Source organism: Triturus cristatus, chromosome 3_2 (assembly GCF_964204655.1).
Source record: "Triturus cristatus chromosome 3_2, aTriCri1.1, whole genome shotgun sequence".
NCBI classification, from domain to species: domain Eukaryota; kingdom Metazoa; phylum Chordata; class Amphibia; order Caudata; family Salamandridae; genus Triturus; species Triturus cristatus.
In genome coordinates this window covers 902,058,193-902,077,844 of record NC_140584.1, presented here as the reverse complement: position 1 = coordinate 902,077,844, position 19,652 = coordinate 902,058,193, and the positions used below count along the sequence as shown (strand labels likewise).

General features: G+C 49.0%; 1 protein-coding gene across 1 annotated transcript in view; it reads left to right on the top strand.

Annotated features, from left to right (window-relative positions):
* LOC146858423 (multidrug and toxin extrusion protein 2-like) overlaps nucleotides 1–19,652 on the top strand; it is a 1,295,341-nt gene that overhangs the window by 1,197,273 nt on the left and 78,416 nt on the right. Inside the window, exon 15 of the mRNA XM_085649342.1 lies at nucleotides 18,623–18,717. Coding sequence (XP_085505468.1) covers nucleotides 18,623–18,717 — 95 coding nt within the window. The remainder of the gene's footprint in view (nucleotides 1–18,622; nucleotides 18,718–19,652) is intronic.

Sequence of the window (19,652 nt, the reverse complement as noted above, 5' to 3'; positions counted from 1 at the left end):
ATTTGCGTTGGGGGGTGACCCAGTGGCAAAGTGAACAACAACGGCGGGCCGGGCCTGGCGAGTCGCGTACCCCGCACTTTCGCTTTCGCTTTCTCGCCGTTTCTGCAAGTGAGATCGCGGAGCCTTTTGTGTTGGTGTGGCCTCGCTGGGGGACCCGGCCTGCCTGCCTGCTGTGGCCCACCCCGCCGATCTGGGGTGGCCCCCCCGGAGCTCGTGGCCCTGATTGCCTGCCCTCTACGACGTTGCTGGTTCGATTGTGGGACCAGCGGCGATGGCCACGAAACAAGATGGGGATCGGTCAAAGACCAAGTTGACCCGACGTGGCACCGTCCATCCGGCCAACAGCATGGACCGCTATACCCTCCAGAGGGGATCTCCCGGCGGACCGCACAAGTCCCCTGAGGGCCCTTCTGATGCCCCGGACTTGCCCACGGATCTGACTCTCCACGACGTCATGGGTGCCATTTCCGAGATGAAGGCCTCGGTGGGCCAGCGGTTCGACTCCCTGGCACAGAAGATTGATGCGGTCCTTGTAGACGTTGGCCTGGTGAGGGCCGATCTTTCCAAGACCAACGATCGAGTTGACTCTTTGGCCCACACCGCATCGGGCCTTACGACTGAGGTGGCGGCACTACAACTGGAGGTACGCCGGCTAAGTCAGGCGAGCGCACTTATGGATCGGCGCCTCGAGGATTCCGAGAGTCGGGCCCGGAGGAATAACGTCTGCATCATCGGAGTGCCCGAGGGACGGGAGGAAGCGGCGGCGGATCTATTTGTGGAGGACCTGATTGCTACCCATCTCCAGCCTCGGGGCCTGAGTAAATTTTTTGCTGTGGAGAGGGCCCACAGGGTTCCCGGGGGAAGGCCGAAGGTCGGAGCCCCTCCGCGACCTCTCATTGCCCGGATTTTTAACTTTCGGGACAGAGACGCTATCCTGCAAGCTTCCAGACTACATGGGCCGGTTAAGTTGGACAATATGGAGGTGAACTTTTACCCTGATTTCACCCAGGCGGTCCAGAAGCAAAGACTGAGCTTCCTCGGCGTTAAACGCCGACTCCGGGACCTGAACTTAAAGTACGCCATGCTCTTCCCGGCCAAGCTGCGAGTGGAGGTGGATGGTCGCACGCACTTTTTTGATCGTCCCGAAGCGGCCGGGGACTGGCTGGACACTCTGTCTGGGGATCGTGATCGAGATGGCGGGGGGGGCGGCGGGAGGAGGCGGCCCACTGGATTGGGACTGAGGGGTCAATATTGGGCCTCACTCTGGACGAATACGATGCTACTTTCGATCAAGCGTCTGTCTTTGTACATTCCCCTCCCATGGAGGTTGTGTGGGGTCTAGAAGGGGTACTCTTTCCTCCTCTAGGGGGTCTAGCTAGTTTCTTTTATAGGGGCGACAGGCACACTGCAAGTTGGGGGGGCTGTCCGGGCTCATGCAGGGGTGCAGGGTGGGGGGAGTTTTGTTGGAATGGGTGGGTTGGGGTGGGGTGTTGTTCGTTTCCACCACAAGGCAAACGTATCTTTGTGTTCTCTCTACAGTGCTCTCTGGGGGACGAGTGATGACTTCTGTTTATGATGGGGGGTAGGGGACTGAGTTTGTTGTCCTGGAATGTTAATGGACTGGGGGACAGGATAAAACGAGGTGTGGTCCTGCAGTTCTTGAAGCGAACTTCGCCCGATATAGTTTTTCTGCAGGAGACGCACCTCATTGGCAACTCCTTTTGCGCTATGAATCGACGGGGCTACCGCCTTGTGGCCCATGCGGGCTTCACGTCCGGTTCAAGGGGTGTGGGCATTATGGTTAACAACTCGCTCCCGTTGGAGATTGATGAGGTGCGCCATGACGATAGGGGACGTTACACGGTTTTGGTGGGCAGACTGGAGGGCAGAGTGATCGTTTTTGTGTCAGTATATGTCCCACCGGGGTTGCAGACGACCACCTTTGCGGACCTGGGGCACCTCCTCCTTGGCCTTCCGGAGGGGATTCTAGTGGTGGGGGGGGGATTTTAATGCTGTAGTTTCCGGAACTGTGGATCGTCACCCCCCTAGGGATCTCCCCCGGGCCCAGGAGTGGTTATCTGGCCTCTTGGATACCCTGGGGCTGGTGGATTGTTGGCGTCTAAAACATCCCACGCAGCTACAGTACACCTTCCATTCAGGGGCCCATGGTAGTCTCTCACGGCTAGATTATGTCCTGGTCCCAGCGGCTTATGTAGGGAGGGTGGGAGAAGTGCGCCATTTGGCACGGGGTATTTCGGACCACTCTCCGCTCTTGTTGCACTTTGATGTTTTGCCGAGGGGAGAGGGTAGAGTGGCCCCGATCAATCCCTGGTACCTGCGTGACCCCACCATTCGCGCAGAGCTGATTAAATCCCTTAAGCGCTATTTTGACGAGAATGTGGGGTCTGTGTCTTCGGCGGTCTCACTGTGGGAGGCGTTCAAGACAGTACTCCGAGGAGAAGCCCTGTCCCTTATTTCCCACTCCCGGAGGCGCGAGCGGGAGGAGGTGACCCGTGTTGAAGCTGAGATAACCGAGTTGGAGGGGGATCTAGAACGTGGGGTGACGGAGGATAAATTACATGTTCTCCAACTCAAGCAAGCGGCCTATAAGGCCCTCGTCACGGAGGCGGCCAGGGGCCTCAGTAGAGAGCAACAGGGGAGACTGTATGATGTGGGTGATAAGGCTGGTAAATTGATTGCGTGGCTGGATAAAAAAGAGAGAGCGAGTCGTGTTGTCCCGTTGATTGAGAAAATGAATGGTGTGTGTGTCACTGAACCGGAGAAAATTGTCTCCTGCTTCGCGGACTATTTCCGTGGGGTATATTCCCCAGTGTCTTCCCGCTCTGAAGAGGATTCCCAGGCCCTGCTCAGAGATATCGCGCTGCCTTCCCTTTCTGAGGAGGACAGAGTGTTGTTGGACGCCGCTCCAACCTCCGAAGAAATTGCCCTCGCCATACGCTCGGTCGCTTCCGGCAAGGCCATGGGTCCTAATGGTCTTCCCATCGAGTTGTATAAGCTGCGACCGGATACGCTGGCGCCGCATCTCCGTGCTATGTTCCTTGCGGCCCACTCGGTGGGTTCCCTCCCGCTAGACCAGCGTCTGGCTACCATCGTGGTTATCCACAAGGAGGGGAGGCCACGGGACCGGGTCACATCCTATCGACCCATTTCGTTATTGAATGCGGAGCCCAAAATTCTCGCCAAGGTTCTGGCCAATCGGCTGGTCGGAGTGGTGTGTGACTTGGTCCACCAGGACCAGTCCGGCTTTATTCCCCATCGTAACACAGCGCTTAACCTGCGGCGTTTGCATGGGGTGCTCGCACGTGTCCCGTTCATGCGGGAGCCGGCCATCTTGGCATCCTTGGACGCCACTATGGCGTTTGACACACTTGAATGGCCATATATATGGGCGACGTTCGCAAAATTTGGGTTTGGCCCAGGGTTTATCAGCTGGGTTAAATTGTTGTACTCTGGCCCACTGGCGCAGGTGGTTGTGAACGGTAGAGTGTCGGCTCCGTTTGAGTTGGGCAGGGCTGCCCGTTATCGCCGCTTCTTTTTGCGCTTGCCTTGGAGCCCCTGGCGGAGTGGCTGCGGTGGGAACCTTCTATTCGTGGTCTCCGCTGGACCCCCGAGTATGAGGACCGCGTGTCTCTATATGCTGACGATATTCTCCTGTACCTGGCTTCCCCACGTAAATCACTGATAGTACTGGTTGATGTATTGCACTCATTTGGTCGTAACTCCGGCCTTGTCATCAACTGGGCTAAATCGTGCGTGTATGTTCTATCTGGGGAGGCTCCTATCCTTCCGCGGGGCTGTCCTATCGAGATCGCCCCGCAGGGATTTAGGTACCTGGGTATCTTCATCACCCTAGACGCGGAGGCCCGGTATGATCGAAACCTGCTGCCCCCCCTCCAGCGCCTGAAGGAGGATGTCATGCGTTGGCGGCGTTTGCCGCTCTCGCCGCTCGGCCGGGCGGCATTGTTTAAGATGATGTCGCTGCCGCATTTCCTGTACGCTCTGCAGAATACAATGGACCTCGTCCCGGCGCGCTACTTCCGCGAGGTGGAGAGCTTGCAACGCCGCCTGTTCTGGGACGGGAGACCGCGTATCGCCCTGGCGAAGCTGACGCTCCCGTGGTATGACGGGGGGATTGCCCTCCCGGATATTAAACGGTATTATTGGGCCTCCCAGCTGGCTGCGATTAATCACGGCCTATACGGGCCCGCCCTAAACCCGGCCTTTGAAATGGATAAGATGCTACTGCCGGGTGGTGACTATAATCGAGCGCTCTACTCCAGCCCGCTCGACGCACGTCTGACGGGCCCCACGCGTGTCATGGTAAGAGTGTGGCACGCGGCTAATGTAGCGATGGGGTGGAAGGATCGTTTGACCCGGGCGTCACCACTGTACGCATCTGAGCAGTTGGGCTCCCTGTGGACCTCGAAGGGCTTTGAGAAGTGGGACATGATAGGCATTAGCAGGGTGGGGGATCTCTGGACGAGGGGGGGATTCAAAACGTTCGGGATGCTGCAGACGGAATTCCAGTTGCAAGACAGGGAGTACTTTCGGTATATGCAGATCCGTCATGCACTATGCTCCGCCTTCCCGGACGTTGCCTCCATCCCGGAGTACTCCCCTCTGGAAGATAGAGTGCTGGATGGACATGTTCCGGAAAGCACGATCTCGTTAATCTATAAAAAACTGATCAATGACCGCGTGGGATTGCTGCTTGATCTTCGCGAGGCTTGGGTTGCCGATGGATTGGAGCTGGACGACGAGGACTGGGTCTCTGCGGTGGCCTCCCCGAAAGAGGTGGCCATACCGGCCCGCCTTCGCTTCGTCCAGCTCAAGATACTCCATAGGGTCTACATAACGGGGCCAAGGCTATTGCGAATGGGCTATGCTGTGGACGGGTTGTGTAAGCGTGGGTGTGGTTCTTTGGGGACCTTTCTTCATATTTTGTGGGAATGCCCAGAGGTGGAGCGATTCTGGCGTGGTGTGCATGAGGCCCTGCGGGTGGTTACGCATGTGCCGCTGCTGCCCGAAGCGAGGAGATGCCTGTTGAACATGTGGGAACCGACCGACTATTCGGCGCCACAGACGTGGTGGGTGACTCTGGGATATATGGTGGCCAAGCGCGATATTGCTCAACTGTGGGGTTCCCACAGGCCCCCGACTGTTTTGGCCTGGAAGGAAAATATGGACTGGTGCATGTTTCGGGAAAAGGTGGTGTATGTAGCGAGAGGTAAGCCTGGGACATGGGTGAAAGTGTGGGGCCCCTGGAACGCCTACCGTGGTGGAATCTGCGCCCCGCCGTTATTGCCCGATCCATCGCCTGCCCCGTCCCCTTAGCCGGTTTAGCTTTCCGGTACCGGGCACTGAGTCCACCCAGTCCCTGTTCTGACCTTCTCCCCCCCCTTGATACTCCTATGGTTTGGTAGGGTCCCCCTTCTAGGGGAGCACATGCTGCTGTTTTCAGTGTGGGTTGCCTTGTGGTTGGATTTTGTTTGTTGGTATTTATGTTTAAAAGAAACCGTCATGTGGGGTCCGTATGGTGTGGCCATCAACGCGGCTAACTCCTGTATGTTTCCCTTTGCCGCTGCCTGCATTCTACTGTGTGTATCTTATGCTCCTCTTGTTTGCTAGCGGCCGGCCTGAAGGTTGTAGGCCCATCTTTGTATATTCTTTGAACTTTGTAATAAACGGTTTAAAATTTTTTTTTAAAAAAAATGAAATATTATCGCCGGCTATCGCTGAAAATTGTCGCCATGATAACGCTATATTAACAATATATAGCGCTATGTCGATAATATTTCAGAGATAGCGGTGTTTACCATGGATAATCGCTGGTTTTCCAGCGATGTTCCATGGAAAACAGCGATAACATTGATGATACGACCCTGTGGTCGTATCCGCATAATCCACCTACGATTATTAGTATGCCTTAGTCTGGAATTTAACAGACGTTAAATTCCAGCGTTAAGGCAGAGGTAGCGCGATTTTTTCTATCGCTGCACATCCTTCTTAATGTCGCGATATTTTCATGTGTTGTTTTCACAGCCACGCCTTCTTTGCATCTCATTAGCGATGCGAGGCGAGGTTTTGAAAAAATGGGCTCTACATCAAAGAAACACGCCCTAGCGTGTCCTTGATGATATTGCGATATAATTATCGCCACTTATCGCCCGAAAACAGACGCTAAAGCGGCGATAATTATATCGCCCGCCCTTGCTAATATGCCCCTCAGACTTTTCGATAATGCGGAAAAGTACTGCAATCGTGTTATTTTAACGTGAGATTTGTGGTCCTTGATAGGGCTGGTACCACAATACTGTATGTGAGGCCTTTTCAGTGTAATGTTTGAGTAATCATATGTTCTACAACAGGGGAGTATGTTCAACTTTAACATATTAGTTGAATGTGGAATATCGAGTTAAAAGTATAAATGTATCTGACACTCCTTTTGCCAGAAGATTTCAGAACATAGGCAAGGTGCCCACTTGGAAAGCCATATAGAAATGGAAGGGTGGGGCTGAAGATGCATGTCCACCCTCAGAGACTTATTTAGAGAATGCCTGCATCGCCAGAGTCACTATCTATGACCCTCCCTTGGCACATGCCTCTCAATCATCCTAAGAGGTGACATAAAGCCACCCTGGGTAGCTTTGAATGGCCTCATAGATTTGAAGTAAGGCAGGGCAGTGCAGAGCACTGCGTTGCCTTAATCCTGCCCTTTCAAATTGGTGTAGGACAGAGCAGAAAAAAGACTTGCAGAGCTGCCCTACCCTAATTTGTTGTAAACAAGGCCCTCAGTTATTTTAATATTGTGGAATATCTCGACAAAAGTTTCAATCTATCTCAAACCAGATTTTTAAGAAAATATGCAATCCTGGAACACATACATCTATGGGAAACTACGAGTAAAATTTGCAAACCCTTTGTGCTGTCTCACAACATTTTAGAAATGAAATAAACTTATTTTACCCAAAATGTTAATATAAAGCAAAGTAAATGTGATAGAATACTTTTTAACATTAGGGTTACATTAGTGAAGACACTCAATAGTTATAGAACCTTATCTTATAGGCTAATTTTATACGGAGGTTTCACTAGGGTACCTCATAAAGCTTTGGGTAATTGTTCTCATCATGGTAATAAATAGTTCTGATTTTTTGTATGTATTTGTAAATAAAAATCAATCGTTGATGCTGAAGCACAATATAAATAAATAAAATGAATAAATATCCTCTACATATTGAACCTACAAAGTGGGTGCAGGGCAGTTCTTCTATTTCAAGCGGCTCTTTCAAGGTACATTACCCTAAAAGATACTGTGCTCACCTTCACACTGAGGGGCATATTATCAGGCAATTTTTAGCCCCTTTAGCGGCACTTATTGCAGCTAACGTGACGTTAATTTATTGCCGTATTATCAAGCTGTCGCTAGCAAGCGTTAGCGGCAGCTTTCTGGCGATTGCGGCCGATTTTCCTATTGCCGAGTATGCCAGTGATAGTTTTCGCTTATTATATGCAAAGTAGGCATTCCTTCTCAAAATTTCTCGCTAACACCACATCGCACTATTAGCAATGATGGCCCAGACCCACGAATCAATCAAAAAAGTCACGCTAAGGCCCTATAGCAGCAGGAACTCAAGACCAGACAAAAGCTGGTCTAAAAATGGTAAAAAAGGGAGGTATATAAGGGGAAGTAGCCCAGAGACTCATATGAAAAGCCACAGACGCCATGGAGGTGCTATTCATTCAGCTTGGAGCACCACCACAACCACCACCGCCACCTCCCCCAGGACCCCCACTGAGGCAGCGCCGAAGAAGACTGCAAGCCCTGCGCAGACGTGTCAGCCTCGCAGACCTAACGCCAGAGGATGTCATTGCCCACTACCGGTTCGAAAGGACATCCATTTAACACATCCTGAACCTGATAGCCCAGTGGCTAACTGCACCAACACAGCGGAGAACGAACACTCCTCCGCAGACAAAGCTGCTGGCTGTGCTGCACATGTTGGCCTCTGGGACCTTTCAACCAACAATGGCCAGAGTCGGCAGCCTTTTCAATCTTCCTCCCTACAGTCTTGGTTGGCATACTCAGCCTGATACCCCAGCACCTTCACTTCTCCAACACTGTGCTGGAACAGATTGCGACCAAGCAAGGCTTCCATGCCATAGCCGGATTCCCGCAGGTCTTGGGGGCAATAGACTGCACACATGTCCTAATTGTGCCTCCTGCGGACAGTGCACACATATACCGCAACAGAAAGCACACACATTCTATGAATGTGCAGGCAATAGTGGACCACAGGGACTGTTCACCAATGTCATAGCCAAGTTTCCTGGGAGTGTGCATGATTCCTACATCTTCCAACAGTCTATCATAAACCAGCACTTCCAGGATGGCACATACTGAAATGCAGTTCTTGTTGGTAAGTACCAACTTAACACACCACAAGCCTCAACTGCACATACATGCAACTCCCAAGTGTTAGAATGTACATGTCATAATTTCTCATACAACTCGTCAATCAACATGCCCACTTACCAGACACAACAAAACAAGGAACTGTAGGAACTGTGGCTAGTTATGTAGACTAACCATCCCCAAAGGCTTGGCCCCTCCGCCACTCATTTGCAAATGGGAGGAGAGGTGGGAACCAAGTATGTGTGATGGAGGGACTTGATCCATAATGAAAGTATGTACACAAGGCTCAGTGTGTCGGGTTTGTGCTGGACAGTCGGGACGAAGCTGAGTGCAGACCTGCCCATGTGGGCACATAGTGAGTTTCCGTAGTCCAGCATGATGCCAATGACTGTGTGGGTGGCTGTCTTACCTGACAATGGGGGGATCCATTTGAAGGTTGAATGGAAGACGCAGAGGCAGTTGAAGCAGCTGCATGCCACTGCATAGACCTATTGGTTCATGGAGAGGGAGGAGTCACATACGGTGCCTACGTACCTAGGCTGGTGGGGGCTTCTGAAGCTGTCATCCCACCAGGTGATGCCACATGCTGATGGTTTCGTTATAAGGATGAGGACTCATATCTCCTCTGCGAATAGCACCCCCCAGCTGGTGATCATTCATGTTGCTACTGACAGCAATCCCTCCTGGAAGCCATGTTTGGTGTGTGGGCGTAGTGTTGATGGAGAATATGAGCTTTGTGTCCTTGTAGATGCTGATGTTTAATGGTATTTTCAATCTTGTACCAGTTCTTCTCCATGTGTCAGCAGATGCATCTGCCATCTTTGAGTTTGTTTGTGACCGTGGTGGCATTTCTTGTACGCTGAATGTTGCAGTTGTATAGTGGTGCAAGTGTGTATGCGCATTTGGAGATACATGTTAGTAAAATTTGATCTAGTGCCATTGGTGACTACTGCAGCGCTGTGAGTGTTGCTGTTGATGGTGGTGTGTAGCATCACCTCGTTGACTGAGTTACACTAACTTTGTGTGGGTCTGCATGTGGTCGAGGGTGGCTTGGGGTTGACCGACGAGGAAGTGTATGCGTTTGTGGTCACTACACGTGCGTTTAGTGGGTTGACAAACTAGTCAAAGTTTACACATGCTAAGAAGGTGTAAAAGGTGTGCCCTTCCTTGTGGGTCATTGTAGTGAAGATTTTGGACAGTCTGATGTCAGCAAACATTTCACAGATTGTAATGGATTTTGTGTATTCGTGGTATGTGATTTGGAGCCTCCGCTCAGGAATGCGTACGTAGTCCATGGAGTGGATGACGTGGCGTCTGATGATGTTGATGGTGTGGGGGAAGCGTCCCTGCCCTCAGTGGTCCTTCAGGCAAGGGGGCTGCTTAGTATTGCTTTGTGGCAGCTCTGGAGATGAAACTGCTTGTGTTGTGCGGTCGGGCAGGTCTTGCGGCAGCATCAGAACTGAACGTGATACGTGTCTGGTGTGCCCTATTGCCATTTGAAAGTTATCATGCCATTGAGTTTGAGGACGGAGGGTGAGTGCAATGGCGAGAGACTAGGAGAGCCAGGGTGCCTGTTGGTGTGTGTGTTATGTCTGGGGTTATACACAGATGGCCTTAACATTGTGGCACAATAGGAGTGCCAGTGATGCAACCGCGCAGCACACAAAATGAAATTGGCTTGGGGGATGGAGGATCAACTGTGAGGCAACGCAATTAGCATTGATGCTGGTAATCAGTCAGAAGCGACACATGGCTAACATGATATCCAACATAGCACAAATCACACAACACAAAACCATCCACACTAACAACATAGCCTGCATAACCAATAATGAACACATCTCTCCATCACATGTTACAGGTGATCAAGGATATGCACCATGCCCGTGGATGATGACACCACTCCGAAACCCCACCACCCAGGCACAGAGGCAGTATAATGCGACCCACAGACGCACCTGGCCCATTGTGGAGCTTACATTTGGCATGCTAAAGTCACGTTTCTGTAGCCTGGATATCACAGATGGCAGACTGCTGTACAACCCCCGAAATGGTGAACAAAATCATCCTAGCATGTTGTGTATTGCACAATATATGTGTGCGTACCAATGCTCCATGGATCCAAGTGCCTGCTGCACCAGACGATGACCTGGATGAAGATGAAGATGAGGCAGGTGGAGCACTTACCACAGTTAATGCAGCAGAAACTAGGGGGCATATTATCAAGGACGGCGTTGAAAAGTATCGCCGGTTTAGCGGCAGAAAACTGCCGCTAAAGCGGCGATAATGGGCTTGATAATATGCCCTGGAGAATTCCAATAGAAGTTCATGTTCTGGTGTGAACATGGGCTTCTATTGGAATTCTCCAGGGAATATTATCAAACCCATTATCGCCGCTTTAGCGGCAGTTTTCTGCTGCTAAACCGGCGATAATTTTAACGTCGTCCTGATAATATGCCCCCAAATAATAAACAATTTCTTCAACTGAGCACGTCACATTGTGACAGTCTCCATCAAATGTATATCACTGCAAAATGACCCCAATCACGGTTTGTGTCAATAAAAATACACTACACTACACACATACCCTATCTGCATTTTACTGTCCTGCATAAGTACATCACTATGAAAAGGGTACGTAGCACAATGATTTCAAAGAACATCACAATTCACAATTAATGGTGGAAATGTCTCCTCAGTAAAGAGAGGCTCTTCAGTCTATTAAATGTGCCAAAGTACACTTTTAATTGTGTAAATTGTGCTAACAAACTCTAATATTTGGTGTGTCCTGTTGTGTAAATCATGTAACATAGCTTGTCCTCTGTGCACAAATCCTAATTGTAGGGTGTCGTTTTGGGGCAACAAGTCAATAGGGTGTGTCCGTTGTGTTAATTTATGTAATTTAGGGTATGAAATGGGGTAAAAGATGAAAAATGGGCATGAAATGGGGTCAAAGATGAAAAATGGGCGTGAAATGGGGTAAAAGATTAAAAATGGGCATGAAATGGGGTCAAAGATGAAAAATGGGCGTGAAATGGGGTAAAAGATGAGAAATGGGCATGAAATGGGGTCAAAGATGAAAAATGGATGTAAAATAGGGTTAAAGATGAAAAATGGGCGTGAAATGGGGTCAAAGATGAAAAATGGGCGTAAAATGGGGTAAAAGATGTTTTTTAGGGTGTCATCTGCTATTACCCACTTCCATCTCAATTTCATAAACCACCAAGACAAATCGCTGGACCACACACCAGACGCGGCAGCCGGACCACCCGCAGCCCTGAGACACCAACCAGACCACCATCTCCAAATGAACACCAGGCACGGATGAAGACACCACCTACACCATGAAAGGCATCCACTCGGGGGCCCATACAGACCCCTGGACCCCTAACAACTACCACAGAGCTGCATTTGCCAATGCACACAAACCACTATGCAACATCAACACCACCTTCAAAACATGCACCTGCACAGACAAATGGAAGCGTGCACAAGTAATGGCCCTGCTCAAGAAGCACACAGCTGACCCCACCGGCCTCAAGAACTATCGGATCATCTCACTCCTCACCTTTGCAGCCAAAGTCACAGAGAAAATAGTCAACCTGGAACAGACAAAATTTAGAGAACACCATCCTCAGGATTCAGAAGCAAGCACAGTACTGAGACCACCCTACTTGACACCACAGATTACATCAACACACTCCTGGACCCAGGACACTACGCAGACCTCATTCTACTCAACCTTTCAGCAGCCTTCAACAACGTCTCCCACTGCACACTAGTCACCAGACTACATGACGCAGGCATCCAAGGTACAGCCCTCGACTGGATCCAATCATTTCCCACCGTAAGAAGGCAAAGGAGCAGACTGCCAGACTTCATCTCTGATCCCACGACAATCACCTGCAGAATCCCACAGGGCTCATTACTGAACCAGAGCCTCTTCAAAATATATATGTACTCCCCCTCGCAGACATCGTCCAACAACACGGCCTCAACATCCTTTCCCACGCTGACGACACCCAGCTCATCCTCTAACCCACCAAAGACCACTCCATTGCCACTATCAACTTCCTGAAAGTAATGCAACACAGGGCAGTCTGGATGAGCAACAGCTGCTTGAAGACTAACCCCGAGAATACAGAAGACCTCATCCTTGTAACCAGCCCTTCAGCATAGGACAACACCTGTTGGCTCACGGCCCTCAGAAGACCCCCTCTCCCCACAGACCACGCTAAAAACATCAGCATTATACTCGACTCATCACTCAACGTTAACCAACAGGTCCGTGCATCACCTACAGCTGCTTCAACACACTCCGCATAGTCTAAAGGACTAAAAATTTCCCTTGTCGATATTTTACAGATGACATGACGCCAGCGGAACAACATGCCTTCCAGGTGAGGAAGGGCCACTTCAAGCACGTAAAGAAGGTGGCAAAGGGTTACCGCAACATGGTCAAGAGGCACCAGGAGGAACGGAAGAAAGGGACATGGAAGGCGGTGCCCGAGATTTCGACAACTGGCACACAGTCCATCCCAAGCCCCTCTGGCGTCAGTGGTGGGTCCCAGCCTGGATAGGCGTAACATCCCCCTACGGCTACCCCCCCCATAAGGGACAGTCCCACCTGCACCAGGCATCAGGTGTTGCCATTTACAGTTCGGGACAGGAGGGTAATTCATGATAACAATGTGCCCCTGGCAGAGATGTGGCGGGAAATGGCTGATATGAACAGACATTTAACGGACCTTAAAAAACATTTTAGACTGCCTTGAAGCCTGGAGATGTTGGACCCCAATCCCTCTTCTCCCTTCCCTCAATGTTTTAAGATCACAGAAGGCATTTAGGAGTCCTAAAGTTAGGAGTCCTAACTATACTACTACTAAACTGAGAAAAATCCCAATTTTAAGACTTTCGGTATTCACAGAAGGCATTTAGGAGTCCTAAAGTTAGGACTCCTAACTTCTGTGAATACCGAAGTGAGTAAGTGTCTTCTGTGAATACCAAAATGAGTAAGTGCCATCTGTGAATACCAAAATGGTAGTAAGTTTAGGATTTTGTCTTAAGTTAGTTCTGTGAATCGGGCCCACTGACTTCACTTCTCATCAATGCCTTTCTTAACTCACTTAATTTTTCAAAATGTGATTTTGTCACTGGTAACGTTGTGTTGCGTGCACACTGTTCTGCTGCACACACGGAGGTAAATGTTGCACTGCTCCCTGTAGTGACAGTGTCATAGCCACTTGTCCCAGCTGTTCTTCTGGCATTGTCTCGTAGTGATGCCCCCCTTGAAATGTTGGCCTTGCATCTGACTATATGCTAAGTGCAGTGCACCACACATCCCTAGACACATTGCCCAATATTCTCACAGTGATCACAGCATGGGAGGGGTAAACATTGTTTGTTCACAGGAAGGGGCTGAATGATGCCTTGCACTTTGGTGTGAGTCCCTATTGGCAACTCAACTTCACTGAGGCAGACATTGTGGTTCCATATGTGTATGGTAGACATGTGCCCTTACGTGTCTTCATCAATGTGAATATTGTGTGCACCATCTTGGGATGTGACATGCAATGCGCACCATCACAACAGGCTTTGTCCACCACGTAGAGTGTGAGTAGATATGCCAAGAGAAAATTGTTTGCAATTGTTAAGGGGTACACTACTTATGGCCTGCTACAAACTTTGACATTTTAGCACACATGCCAATTTCTATATTGGATGTCGGTATAGATTGTGAAATAGCTAGATTGTATTTCTTTTGCAATGAGGGCACATACAGTTGACACATACACGGGCATCGCACTGTCTATCTGTGTCAGGTAAAACATGTACATTGCTTGTATTTCCCTTGGGGCACCTTCTGGTGGATTCATTGTCCATACACTTTTTACAGACTTCTATACTTGGTTGGTCATAGACAAAATTTCCCCAGATAAAGTGTAGAACCCCACAATGGTGGGAAGTACACACTAGTTGTTTAAATACCCCTCACACACCAAAAGGGCCCTTGGTGTCATGCTTCATCATAGGGGTCTTCCCGCCCCTCTACGGGACGGGGCGTGCTACGACCTACGTGTACGTGGGAGCACTGATTTTGTGAGACAACTATGTGTTTTGATAGGGTGTGAGAGGAAGGGTCGGGGGTGAATAGAGAAAGTGAGATAAAAAATACCTGGCTCGTCGGTCTAAAAAATGTTTAATATACCTATGAGCTGGTATTAGTAAAAATTGGGGGGAGGAGGTGTGTATGCCTCAATGAGCCGTGCCTCCTATGTCTGGCAGTCAATTGTTGTGCCTGCATCAGCTCCATGCTTACCATTATCTTACTGATGTTGGACAAATCCTGGCTGAGATTGCTGGAGCCACTCTGACCAGACAGTTGGTGTTGTCTCAGAATCATGACTCCAGCAATGTCAGCCATGGACCGTTGGAGAGCATCGAGTGGTCTGTGGGTGTCTGTGAGCTTCTGTATGTGGTCCTGGATGGGACTCAGACACCCACGTATGGCATCATGTTTGGCTGCCAGCGTCTTAAACCCCACCCGCACCTGATCAGCCATTTCCCGCTGGACCTCTAGCACACGGCGTTGGAAGGCCAGATGTGGGTCCTCGAGGTTCTGGGAGCCAGATGTGGTGGGAGGTGCTTGCTGCTGGTTGGTTTGTGTGTCGGGGGTGGGGTTGCTGCGATGATGCTGGGTTGCCTTGATCCTGGAGGTGGGCTGCTGAGTGAATTGAGCAGAATTTGCAATTCATCCTGATTAATGGTGGTATAATCATCCTTGTCATTAGTGAAGGATGGGCCAGTCTGCTGTCCACGAGCTGGTGTCTCTCCCTCTGCAATGTGATAGGGGAGATAAATATTAACACTGTATTTCATGTATGAACATGCATTGTATGAGTTTACAAGCAGACTGCAGGACAGTGTACATTCTGACTGTTTATTGGAAGATGCCTATTTGTTGAGGGATGGTGATTATTTTGAGGACATAACCAATGTCATGTTGTTGTTGGACATTGTCATCTCACAGTTTACAGCTATGACAAAGGATGCTTGTTGTATGTGTACCCACAAACGGCACATGTTGTGTCCTATGTTCATTTGTGTGAGTGATGGAGTTTGTTCCACATATTAGTCAATGTTGATGAGCTAAGATTTGCATGTGTGTGCACTGCATTGTTTGATTGTGGCACCTGCAGCTTTAGATTTACTGCCCGTTATACCTTTCAGGCAGTGAGCCTTTCACTTCTATGCATTTACAAGGCTGAGATGTCGCAAGCCAAGTGGAATATTTCTATTGGTCAGAGTTGGGAGACTTGTGCATTGTTTGTCATCAAATGTCTTGTTTACGTCAGGGGTTGTATGTACACGAGGATGTGTCAGAGTGTGACCTGCTCCTTTAAGGATGTGGTCCACACTCAGCCACCTCAGTGAGTTGGCCGGCACCATGTTAAGATGTTGTGCCTGCAGGCATGCTATTCATCATGCACAGTCACATGCCTTGTCAGTGTGGCTCATGGAAATGCAGCTTCTCAGGGTAATGCACATGTGCATATGTTTTGTTGCAAGATGAGTTATGTGTGAGGAGGGCCTCCTTTGTGCACATTAGCAATGCGAGCTTACTTGCTGTTTCAATGTGTGCTGCACTATGTAGTACACGTACACATGTGCATCCAGGTAGCTTTCTCTATTGTCATTGTTCTTGTGTGCATGTCGTCCATCATTTTTTATCTTGCATGCATTGATTGCTGCCTTCCTGTTGGCTTACCCATTGTGAGTATGGTGCATAGTGAGTTTCTATTGTTGTTGCTGTCTGAACTGACAGTGTCAACGCCCATTACCCTCAAGGTCGACCCCACATGTGGTGTGTAAGTGGTCTGTGATTTGATGTATGTGCATTTCATGATGCCTATTTATGGTGCTCAGGCCTTGTCGCCGTCACCCTCAGAAGAGATGCAAATGGCAGGGTGATGTGTGTTTGTGCATGTGCCACGCAGCTGCTGACATGGATGATACATGGTGACTGGGTTCTGGTTATCAATGGCTGGCTTAGCGTGTGGGTTATAACTACCTGACTGCAAAATAGTTCACTGACAGAGTTGACTTACCAAACAGTTGAGGTTAATTGCACATGATGGTGTGATGGGCAACTCACATCAGGACTGATGTGGAATGCTGTTTTCTGTATGGCAGATGTGTAGACTTGGGGGTGGAGGAGTGCAATTTGACCTAAGGGTTGAGGGTGACACTTCTGACTTTCTCTTTAATTGTTGAAACTTTGTTATCCTTGCTTATTGTCATACTTTGGTTATCATACTGCTTTACAGGCACATTTAGGTTCTGTGAGTATGTCACACATACAAGGCATGCAGTATATAACTGTGTGACACATTCCTAATCTGCATTGTCCACTTACTGTGGTGTTGTAGGCATACCTCACCTGCAAATTGTATTACATCGCACTTTGAGTCAAGTTTGCTGTTTGTGTGCATTTTTGGATGTGCATCTTTTATCCAGCGGCCTACATGGTCACTTTGTTGTGACATTGCATGTGTGTCTGGTATGCAGACTCACTAAATGCTTCCCCACTTGGTGTACACAGGACTGCATCTCATGAGCAGGCAAGTGTGCACATTGCCTGGAGAGGCATGAGGATGTTATGATTCCCCCCTTGCCTCATCCGCACACATATACCAATGGTCTGCACAAGGAAACATCTCTCTCCGACGCCAAAATGATGATGCACTGTGCAAGTGACTGATCATGTGCACGAGTAGGCAGCACACCTGCAACATTGTGCATGTGTATCTGAGTTGTGTGCAAGGTTGTGTATGTGCAGTAAAGTCCACCTATTTGCACATGCACATTCCTGCACACAACTCAGACACACGTGCACAATGTTGCAGGTGTGCTGACATTGGCGGTGGCATGCCTACTCATGCACATTATCAGTCAAATTCACAGTGTATCATCAAGTTTGCGTCAGAGAGAGATGCGTACTTGTGCAGACCATTTGTATATGCGTGGTGATGAGGCTAGGGGGCCATTTTGCCACCCTGCCGCATCTCAAGTTAACGTGCCACTTTGCCATTTCCTGTGGCATTTATTTTTTGGAGTCTGAGGGTGATCTTGGACTATATTGTGTTTAGTTTTCTGTGCACATTTCAAAGTCTGTGTGCCCGCAAATATTTGTCTTGCAATGTATTGTTTGAGTACGGGGATATGTGTCTGTGCCACCATGTACAAGGGTATCCAGGACATGATCCACAGTATTATGTGTATACACTGTGAGATATTTAATTGTGAACGAGTGCCACTGGGCCCATCCACCCCTGTCCCCTCAAGTCCCTGGCTCTTACTCACCCTGTTGTTGTTCTGTCTGGTCACGTTCTACAGTGTCCTGGCCCGCAACTCCAACCACCGTCTCCTCCCTGATTACTCGGGAAGCCTGCTCCTCCAACTCATCCAGCTCCTCCAGTGGCGCTGGACTCCCACCTCCAGTCTGCATTGCTGCTTTCAGGTTGGCTGCTAGTTTCTACTTGGTCTTGCGCTTAGGATCATGCCTGCGCTTCTTGCAGTCGTCCACTGTCCTCCTCCGCTTTCCGACGACATCCACCTTGGCCACAATGTGCTGCCAAATTTATTTTTTTCTTGCCAATGTCACTGTGGAGGTGACAAACAGTTCTTGTTGGTGTTCAGTCACAGCTGCAATCAGGACCTGGTTTTCCTGCGGGTTGAACTTGGGGTTCCTCATCCTCTTGGCCTTCACATGGGGCTCTGGCTGGTCCTCCTGGGTATTTGTGGGGTTGTTGGTGGCCTCTGCACAGGGCTCAGCTTCTTGGAGGGCCTTTTGTAGTGCATTTTCACGCCAAACGTGAGAAATGCAGGCCTGGTGCCAATTAGCGATCAGATTCCATCGCTAATTGGCACAGCAACACTTTTTGTACGTTAACGTCAGGCCTTTTATCGCCGTCAACCTAAATCTATTGCCGTCAATTTCTGCTGGAAAGGGAAGCTATCGCCTGTTAGCGGCTTGTTGCTAATACGCCGATAACACGGCGATTGATTCCGACGTTCGACGGCGATAAAAAATATCGCGCTAAACGCGGTTAGCGATAAATATCGCCATTTGTTGCTAATATGCCCCTGAATGTCTTCTACTAATCTCTCTTCCTTTTTCCCCAGGCCTGTGGTACGGGATGACAGTCTGCGGCTTTGTTCCCGCCTTGCTTCTCACAACTTATATTTTAAGAGCTAACTGGAACACTGTAAAAGAGGAGGTAAACTATTGCAGTATATTTTTGTTAAATGCCTGTGAATTTTAAGTTGCACCATTGAGCTGTAGTGGGTCAAATAATGTGTATAGTATTTAGTCCTGGGCAAAAGTTCAATTACGTTGGAGTAATCAAAGTAATGTTGGTAATTCTCCTATGCTGTTACTCCTTGATGCAGAATAACAGATAACAACATGATTATGCCTCCTCTTGGAATTAAGAATAATGTGGTGGGGGTAATCCTACAAGAGCACATTCAGTGAGTGTGAGCGTCTGTTCTATTGTATGTAGGGCTATTATATTAGCACAAAATGCACCCTTGTGTCCATTTTGGATGCAAGTAGTAACTTTACAATAGTAAATTATGCTCCACCCCTGAGGACAGGGGGTTGGGACATGAAAGTTTTACAATTTTGAGTAACTTTGCACTCGTAGATGGTGAATAGCCAAAAGTAGTAAAGTTACTTAAAAGTCCAAGAGTAAACTTACACGTTTAGATTTGCTCATGTGAATAGTCCCCTGAAAGTTTGGCTCTGACATCACAGTGAATGTTTCCTTCATTCTACAGTCTAGGAAAAAGTTATAGTTATTCAGGAGGGAAACCTAACTTTCCAAAAGGGGATATGGTTGGCTCTGTTGATGTTAAGGTCTCTCTCGTTTTCTGGTGAATCAATAAAGGCAGTAGCGATTTTGGTAAACTGCTGCCAAGATTCTCCATGAGGCTATTCTCCTCCGGGCCTTCAGAGACACATCTCAAAGTTAGATCATCATAAGTAACTTTCTAAATCCTCACTTTAGAAATTATGGGGCATATTAACAAGCCAGGCGATAAAATGATCGCCGCTTTAGCGTCAGAAAACTACCGCTAAAACGGCAATAATGGGCTTGATAATATGCTCTAAGGAATTCCAATTGAAGCCCATGTTAGATGTCCTTCACAT